The sequence below is a fragment of the Myxocyprinus asiaticus genome, chromosome 25 (genome assembly GCF_019703515.2).
Source record: "Myxocyprinus asiaticus isolate MX2 ecotype Aquarium Trade chromosome 25, UBuf_Myxa_2, whole genome shotgun sequence".
Classification (NCBI taxonomy): domain Eukaryota; kingdom Metazoa; phylum Chordata; class Actinopteri; order Cypriniformes; family Catostomidae; genus Myxocyprinus; species Myxocyprinus asiaticus.
This window is the reverse complement of record NC_059368.1, coordinates 45,462,639-45,472,500: the sequence shown is the minus strand read 5'-3', so window position 1 is coordinate 45,472,500 and position 9,862 is coordinate 45,462,639. Positions and strand designations below refer to the sequence as shown.

Here is a 9,862-nt window from a genome sequence, read left to right as displayed (position 1 = left end):
ACAAGGAAGGCTTAAGACTCGCTAGTAAATGAGAATAAGAAGCTTTTAACATTTATGCGAGCAGTAATAAAAGTTTACTTGTTTTTATGGAGTGCATTCACATCGTAAAACATTGATTTAGCAAACACTCGCATGATCAAAAAGAAAGTGAGGAACTTAAAGTCATTGCATGCTTTTGCTGTCATCAGAGGTTCTTTTTTCAATTAAACAGTCCAAGAGGTCAATAAAAATGGTTTGAAATGATGTTCAGTTCACCAACATTAACCTTCTCTGGTTAAGTTGAGCACATCGTCAGCGTCATTGGTGAAACTCCTCCCTTGCAACAGGAAAAATCTTTAAAGAAATTTTCATGAACTTCTGCTGGAAAAACGACAAGCAGAGTTGGGAGAAAACTATACTTTGTAAATTACTTTCTATAAAGGTAAGCAGCAAAGAAATTATGTTAAGGTTAATTTCACTCATTTAATTATTTGTTAAATTTTTCATGACATTTTATTTTAACTCCTTTAAAATGTAGTCATTGCAGTTTGTCTGAAAGAACACAACATGTTCGGATATATTACGCATGATTTACACATGGTTGGGAGCAGGTGTAAATTTTGTTCCTACCGACTAAAGTTTTGAAAATACAAAAACATTCATGAATCCAAAAATTTACGTTAGACCACCTTTACGAGTGATTTACACAAAAATGAGTTCTGCTCATGTTTCATGAATGAGGCCCAGTGTGTTTATTATGTATAACGTTTGCTCGATCTACTTTTCAGTACTGCCTCGTTTGCAAAGTTGGTTGTGGCTGGTTAGGACAAAAACTCTTATTAATATTGAAGACAGCTTTTATCACTTGTCACTTTATCACATTGCATGTGGTTAGGACACAGTGAGTGTGTTTGCATGTATGATCGTACACTGATTATGCTTAGCCTAATCAATGAGTCGATGATAACATGCACACCAATATGCTGGTTACTCCCAAAAAATCTGCTTATTTAAAAAATCTGAAAAATCAACAAAACCGTGTTTACATGAGATTTGAAATAATCTTGTTATTCTCTGCTTTTGATATCAAACCGTGAAGAGACGTGCGCACATTGGATAAGCCGGCGAGAACACCGGAAAAGATGTTTACATGCCACGTGAAAGTAGCGTAATGGGCAAAAATCTACCCGTATTGACTGATTTATTCATAAGCCGTTTATGGCCTTTACGCCGATAAAGGAATATGTGTGTGCTCATGTAAACACTTTAAATTATGTTTCTTTATCAGGGTAAGGTCATAAACCATTAAAGCAAAAACCGTTTAGCACACAGATTTTTGCCCATCACACTGATTTTTTACCAGCGTTCTTACCGGCTAATCCAAATGTGTGCGCATGCCAGTTTATATTTTGACATCAAAAACGAAGAGTAATACGATGATTTCAACACTCATGTAAACGTGTTTTTTTCTTGTGTTGTTGGATAGGAGAAGCACTCATGAAAATGTCCCTCATTAGAATTAGACCTTTGTCAAACTACTGTCAAATGTTGTTGATTCATCACTGTTGTTCTGAATGATAGAGAAGTGCTCACTTTAATGGCCTGCAGTGATCTGTGTGTCTATAAAGCCCAAAGTATACTTTGGTTTTAACACAAATGCTTGATGTACAGTCAAACGCTCGCCTTTAAAGTATACTGTAAAGTATATTTGGACTGTGCGCACATACACTGGCGGATGGCACATGGGCGCTACGATTGCTATGCGAAGCTGACAACTTCTCTTCAGGAGTTTAGACCCATAAAGACGTCTTTATATTCCTTCAGACTCGAGTTATTCAAATGCAGGTATCTCCTGACCTCCTCAAACATGCGCTCTTGACGTGCACATCCACTGTTGTTGTTTTTACATTCATCTCCTGTTGTTTAGCTGCAATTACATCTTCGTGACAGCTTGTGGACCCACTAATTGCTGCAAATAATTCCTGGTGCATGCACATACTGCACGTTCAGAATGCCTCGCGTTCGCGTCTGACCGAAATGTACTTTGGGCTTCAGATGGCAACCGAGCAGACCCGCCATTGTGTGCTGTATTGAATGATGGTTTGGAACATTAATGCTGGACTGCTTGAATGAAGCAAGTACTCTTTTCCAGCGGCTTTGTTTCAGGAAGTATTTTTCCCATTCATTTTCTCTATAGAAATGTCAAAAAATCTTTAATAAAGAGTTGTAAGCTTTAAACCAAAACAACTGAGATCAATCACAACACTACAAAGTTTGATTTGTAGACTGTGACTTTGATACAAGCTTCATGGGAGTGGGCGATCACTGCTGAGATCTTTTGGTGACATTCCCATTTTCGTGGTTACATTGACTCTGATTGGTGGATCTCACTTCAGGATTATGGGTAGAGTGGTTCTTCACCATGAATTTAGCAGTTAAATACATTTTATAAAAAAAAATTGAAATCCCTCCCAATTATTTTGGGTTCCCTTGCAATAAAATAACCACAGTTATACCATAGTTAACCATATTTTAACCATGATATTTGTGGTAAAACCATAGTAATACTACAGGAAAACCCTAAAATAAATAATAAAAACCATAATCATTCTGTCAAAAAAAAAAGGGTTACAGTTTTGCTATAGTAAAAAAACACGGTTTCTTTTGAGTAAACCTGTAGTAACCATTTCTTTGGTAAGAACCATGGTTTTAAAAACCATGGTACATGTACCACAGATTAACGATGGAGTAAATATAGTTTATAAACATACTAAATTTCTTGCCAAAATTATTGATTTTTATTACCATAGTTTGGGTTTTCCTGTAATATTACGTTGGTTTTTACTATGAAAATCATTGTTAAAATATTGTTACTTCAGTAAAAATATGGCAATTTTTGTGGTTATGGTGTAACTACAAATACCATAGTTGAACTGTAGTTACTGTAGTGAAACCTAGGGATGGGCATTTTAGATGAGTACTCTAACCCCACAAAAAATTATCAATTTCTCATAATTTAGAATAAAAAAATAAAATATTAAGTGACATGTAGATGAAAGTTATATTTTGTTTTATTCACAAACAAGCTTGTTTCAAAACAAGCTAACTTTAACAAAAAAAAGGTTTACATAAAAGCTATTTTTATAATTTCACATGTTATTATTAAGAAAAACAAGTGCTGAAAGTTTGCTTTTTATAAAATGTGCTCTGACAGTGTTCAGAGATTTTAACGCACAAACACATGTACTGCACTAGTTTGATTAGTATTCGAGTTTCTTGTACTGCTTCGCGTTTTCTTTCCTCCATAAAAGCAGATCCTCGTCCGCTGGTTTGATTGATTCCAACAAGAACTGAATACTTATACAGTATAATTCAATAAGAATCAAATTATTACAAGTACTGTATTGCCATATTACTTTTCACACTTGACTTCATAATGTCATCTCTCATCCTACACCTCGACGACACACATCCACAGCGCCCCCCAGTGGACTCCATCGTAACTGCCAGATTTGGTGAGAGATTTGAAGGGAAGTCGTGTAATTCAGCGTTGCTCATGGCAGGCAAATGCACAAAGGAGAATCAATTTGCGATATTCAAGTAGTGTTTTTAATAGTTGACTGGCTGGTGCAGAACCAACTAGTTGATTAGTCAAATACTCGTGCACATCCCTAGTAAAACCATGGTTAATTTATTGCTAGGGAACCCAAAACAAACTATTTCACAAAATATATTCCCTCCCTGTCCTCTAAAGGGGCTCTGTACAGTCTGTCTTTATATAAAAATTATATGTATATATTATCGTTAAAAAGCAATTTCTCTACAGCGATTTTTACTTCCTGACTGTAGTACTCTGTAGTATTTCTGTCTGATGATGTCTCTGTCCTCCCTCTGTTTCTGTTCACACAGCCGTAAAAGCGGTCAATATAATGTCCAGAAATGCAGACCACCTGCGGCTGCGGGTTCGAGCTTGGGGAAGGCCCCGTACCAGCGCTGCAGCTCTCAGGACTCTCTGGATGAGCAGGCAATGGTGGACTACTATAAAGAGCTAGAGATCATCCAGCGCAGTGGAGATGCAGAACTTCAGGAGGAAGTGCAGCTGAAGGTGGCCGATGGTAAACACACTTCCTGTCACTCATCTCACAACACGTCCTCTTTAACTTCACTTGATCCAACACATAAAATGCACTTTTGTGAAAAGGTGGTGTAAAAACCATATTCCGCAGCTGTGTGCACGTAACCAAAACTTGTTTATTAAAGTGAGTTATTTCTAAATGTGGTACTGTTCAGTAATGAATCTGTGAAGCATTAGTGATGGTAATAATGCTTGTTAAAGTTGGGTTGGCTGAGAGTCTTTAAAGACTGAAAACCCTGATCTACTGTAGATCCCCAGCAGTGCCAAACAACAGAATTTTTATTTTATTTTTTAAATATACTTAAATTCCTCCATGTGTTAATACAATGGGCTGAACTTACAGGAAGAGCGTACAATAAAAACCACTGAGCGAAATCATTCATGACATCAGCAGGCATTGTATACCCATACAGCAACATAAAGCTACGACTTCCTCCACTTCTTTGAGTGTCTAAATATCAAAGTCTCCGGAAAAAGGAAGACATTTCTGTTTCCCCCAAGATCTGAATTTAACACCTTCCTCCTCGCCACTACTGTAATGAAAATAACAGCTCACACAATCCGACTCAGATATGTCAGTATCCTGTGCTGGCTATATGATTGGCGAGAGGTCAGGAATAATGCTAAAGGCTAACGTTGAGGAGTTTGGATGACTTTAAAGGAATATTCTGGGTTCAATACAAGTTAATCTCAATCGACAGCATTTGTTACATAATGTTGATTACCACAAAAATTAATTTAGACTCATCCCTCCTTTTCTTAAAAAAAGCAAAAATCTGTGTTCAAGTGAGACACTTACAATGGAAATGTGAAACATAATTTTATAAAAACACATTAATGCTTCTGTTAAAACATTGTATGTATTATTAGAGCTGTAAAGTTGTTTAAATTATTGTTTATATGGTCGTTTCAGGGTTTGATGGTTTACGGTGTTACATTGTCATGGCAACAAAGTTGTAGTATTGGATATAACTTTAAGCAGAAAAGGTTAGTAAGTGATTTAATCACAGTAAAATCATGTTAACACACATATTGTTTATGTCTTGTATCTATACTTTTGAAACGGTGAGTATTTTAACATTTACAGTTTGACCCCATTGACTTCCATTGTATGTGCCTCACTGGAACCCAGTATTTATTGATTTTTTTAAGAGAAGGGACAAGTCGTAATTAATGTTTGTGGTAATCAACATTATGCCACAGATTCTGTCGACTGAGCTTAACTTGTGTTGAACCTAGAATTTTCCTTTAATGTAGTCTCAGCCTCACATGGACCGCCCACAGTCCATTCACTGACCGTCTCTGATGCATATTGCATATAAAACTGGAAGCACTTTCTAGATCTGGTAAGCTCCAATCTGATTGGCTGGTTTTATGCAACTTCCAGAAGCAAAGCCTCCTGTTCACTGCATCCAAAAAAACGATAGACAGTAAACTTGAACTCGTTCATTGCCGACGGTGTGTCACACAGGTGCTGCATGGAGTTCCTGCCATCTGCCAATGTGGAATTTTCAAATCCTATTTGAGTTACAGATGCGTGGAAATATTTCAACTCGTGCGACTAGACAACTGCCCAATGGGATGTGATGTACACATTCAAAACTTATGAGCAATGACAAATATCAGCAGTTTTTTCACAGTGGACTCCAGAGATAACGTAGAGTAAGTAATTCTCCAATGGCTCGCCAGACACTTACGTGATGCAGGCTTCAATTGCACACTGCAGTGGTACGTTTCAAATGAGAAGAATATTTAGCTCTGATGAATCATTGAACGCAAGATGAAAATCATTGAATTTGCCTCGCCGGTCAAAAATTTCGCTTGAGTGGCCGCAGGAAAATGTTCAATGCAGGAAATCCTTATATATACTGTATATACATAAAAACTAATATAATATAATAAATTACATTTTTTTAAAACTTTGGCCAATTTATCAGTTATCAGCTCTTTTTTTCTTCGACTTTCTATCTTGCTTCTAAACAACCACCTAAAGGCCTTTTCACACCAAACGCGATGCGATAACGAGAGGCGAATCACCGGTGAAAGTCTCTTTCCCATAGAAAGCGAAGCGAATGACCGCCGTTAGCACATTCACGCCTTTACAATAGGTGGCGCTAATCGACAAGCAATTTACCGCGGTACAGTAAGTGGCTCAGCGCACCTTTTGAGCTGGTCTGCCCTCCACCCATGACGGATGAGAAGAGGTACTTGACAAGCAGATGTAAAAAAGAAAACTGATTTCTCTACAAGCTGCAGAAGTGATGAAGAGTTTGTTGTTGATTCGCTCAACGAGAAAGAAAACATTCAAAACACTTAAACTATTTTAGAGTTGACTGGCAGTATTATCATGTGTACACAGTCTGAGGAGTAATTACAAAAAAATAATATTAATGGTTAAAACATGTTATCATTTGAAACAGGAGGTATTATATGCCACTGCCACGCAGTGATAGCATTTAAACGCTCAGAGAGTCTATTTAATGCAAGAAATACAACACCTCACCCTACAAAACCATCTTCAATCTGATCTATTATTAGATACTTTAATACTTAATATTAACAATCGCACAGAAATTAAGATTTTGAAGAGACAATGCCACACAAATGCTTTTTTTTTCTCCTCTTTTCTCCCCAAATTGACATGCCCAATTCCCAATGCACTCTAAGTCCTTGTGGTGGCGTAGTGACTTGCCTCAATCCGGGTGGCGGAGGACGAATCTCAGTTGCCTCCGCGTCTGAGACCATCAATCCGTGCATCTTATCACGTGGCTTGTTGAGCGCGTTACCGCGGAGACCTAGCACATTACCGCGTGGCTTCACGCTATTCTCCGCAACATCCACACACAACTCACCACGCTCCCCACTGAGAGCTAGAACCACATTATAGCGACCACGAGAAGGTTACCCCATGTGACTCTACCCTCCCTAGCAACCGGGCCAATTTGGTTGCTTAGGAGACCTGGCTGGAGTCACTCAGCACGCCCTGGATTCAAACTCGTGACTCCAGGGGTGGTAGTCAGCATCTTTACTAGCTGAGCTACCCAAGCCCCCTAAAACTCCATCTTTTTAACAAATAAGATAACTAATAAACATGAATTGGATTCATGGATGGTTATGCAGGTGCTTTAAATAGTCAGTTGTATAGAAAGGAGAACATACATCTCACACACAGCTTAGATTGCAAAATTCATTATATTTAAGAACACATGCTGTATGTATCACCAGGAGAATGAAAGATGCAATTTACAGTGTGCCAGATAGTATTACTTCTTTCCTGTCTTAATATTTTAAAGACTCGCAATAATTCTTTAATCCTCTTTAAATCAAAGATATCAAAGGTTTAATTTTAAGTTACTTTCATGAACGTACAACTTCCCCAAGAAAAAGTGTTCAGTAGAAACTGGATATGAGTGATTCCATGTCTAGTGAACCAATTATACACACATCACATTAAAGAGTGATATTATACATACAAGAAAAGCAAGAGATCTGTCGTTGAAAATAGAGAAAACAATGACTGAAATTAATATTAAATGAACCCTTTAAGCTCAGATGGGTGGGCCTGGAGAAAAAAAAATAATGATCAAAATATTAACAGTCTTGACCAACACAAAATAGGTATCGTTTTAAAGCTTAGAAGCTCTACTTTACAATGCATGTAGGCATTATGACCAAAACTGAATAAGTGCTTTGAAATTCATGAAAAAATCAGAAGTGTTATGTTTTGATAATTCATTCATAATTTTGCAATGTACATATTTTTGTAATCGGTAAAAACATCAAACTGATCAAATAGCCATGTATTATATATCTCTGGAAAGCTCTCAAAGGGTAGAATACAACCAGCCTATTTGTTTTACTCACAGACAAAAATATATCGAGTAATAACTACAAATATGTCTTCGACATATGAACAGATGTTGCTTGTAAGCCCCGTTTTCTCTTATAACTTCACAAAAAATAAACAGAACATAAAAGATAACATACCATTGTGAGGAGATTATCTTTCAAACGAGCCCACATACTAGGTAATCGAATGCATAGATGTACAATTATTATGTTATATTTGTTTAGAGAGGCTTTTTAAAAAACACTAGGATAAATTATTTTGTAATGCTATAACTTTTGATTGCTTTGACATATCAACGCAAATTTTTCACATATAGAGTCGACATGATTGGGAATAAAACAAAAGCAGTTTTTTTGGAGCCACCAGATTTACACCCTGATATATATAATGTCAAATAAAAAAAATACGAAAAAAAGTTCATTTTTGGCTCAAGTTTTTCAGCTGTTTCTTAGGCTGAGAGTCTCAGAATTTATCATAATCTATATCATTAAAAGATCTGAAAGTTTTCTTTAAAATGATAACAAACAATTGACCCTCTTTGTTTTTTTTTTGTCGAGTTATAAGCCTTTAATTTTAGGCATGCCACTGAAACAGGAATTCTTTAAAAACACCTTCAGAGCTTAAAGGGTTAAAATGAACTGTGGTTGGTCAGATGTTCTCATCTATAAGTGAGCGGTTCTTGGCCCGAATAAACTGCAATTTGGATCAGACTTTATGTTGATAGTCATGAGATTAACAGGAAGTGACCCAAAGGCCACTGTCGGTCTCAGAATTCATGTGTCTTTGTCTTCTGTTCTGCAGAAGGTGAGCAGGAAGAGGCGTGGCTGATGGAGGTGGGGCTAGCTACACTGTTTGATGAGTCTGCGTCAGACGGCGAGGATAGCATCGTACTGCTGTCTTCTCTGACCCGAACGCAAGCCGCAGCTGTGGAGAGGCGCGTGGAAACACTCAAACAGACACTACGCAAACGAAACAAACCATACAGCATCCCTGACGTCCGGGAGATCTTTAAACCATCACCTTCTTCAGATAGTAAAGTAAGCAATGACGTACCGCAGCTCTGAGCCAGTAGTGCTTCAGACTCTTTATACAATAATTAATCTCATGTACAGTAATGCATTTACAATGGAAGTCTATGGGGCGAGGGATCACACCGGAATAATTACACACTGTTTTTGTCTGTGTACAGTTTTATCCAGTTTATGAACTCCTGTCATGACCATGTAAAGGCAGTAATCATGGTAACTTTTGCATGATGTGCGCAGGGATACCAGAAAGGGACTGTTAACATATTACCCTTATTTTGCAATGTGGAAGTAAGCAAGCGTCTGTTTTTCCGGCAAGTGTGACAGTGTTCCGCTGTCATTGACCACAATGGAAATAACTAGTAGGATAATAAGACCATAATTTAGTGATATGGGCTTATAAACTATCACACAACCACAGGATGTACAACAGAATATTATGCCAATGTCAGATAATTTTCTTATGTCAGCATTTGAAGTAAAAATAATAAATAGATCATTCTGTTGTTGCTGTGTGTTGTTATTGAAGAGATGATAATAAAATCCTACTTTAGAGAGAACGTGACACTGCAGTTTTTTTTTGTTTTTTTTTAATTCTCCATGTAAACCTCCATTCTTATTTATCTGGCAAATTTCCGATGTTGCCTTTATTTATTTATTTATTTATTTATTTATTTCATAAGGTGATCAGCACCTGATCTCTCATTCATCCTGTCTGTGCAACAGTGTGTGATGAAACGATGGCAAAATGCGGTAAACGGTAAAACTATTTGTGCTACAAATCATGAGTCATGTGTTTATGAAAATAATGATTAATGATATTGATTTGATGACATATTGCCAGCCTGTAATATAAAGCACATAATGTAGTAT

General features: G+C 37.0%; 1 protein-coding gene across 2 annotated transcripts in view; it reads left to right on the top strand.

Annotated features, from left to right (window-relative positions):
* LOC127415809 (rho GTPase-activating protein 18-like) overlaps positions 1-9,862 on the top strand; it is a 51,609-nt gene that overhangs the window by 16,372 nt on the left and 25,375 nt on the right. For both annotated transcript variants that reach the window (XM_051654769.1, XM_051654768.1), the window contains exons 2-3: positions 3,889-4,094; positions 8,766-9,001. In XM_051654769.1, coding sequence (XP_051510729.1) covers positions 3,889-4,094; positions 8,766-9,001 — 442 coding nt within the window. The remainder of the gene's footprint in view (positions 1-3,888; positions 4,095-8,765; positions 9,002-9,862) is intronic.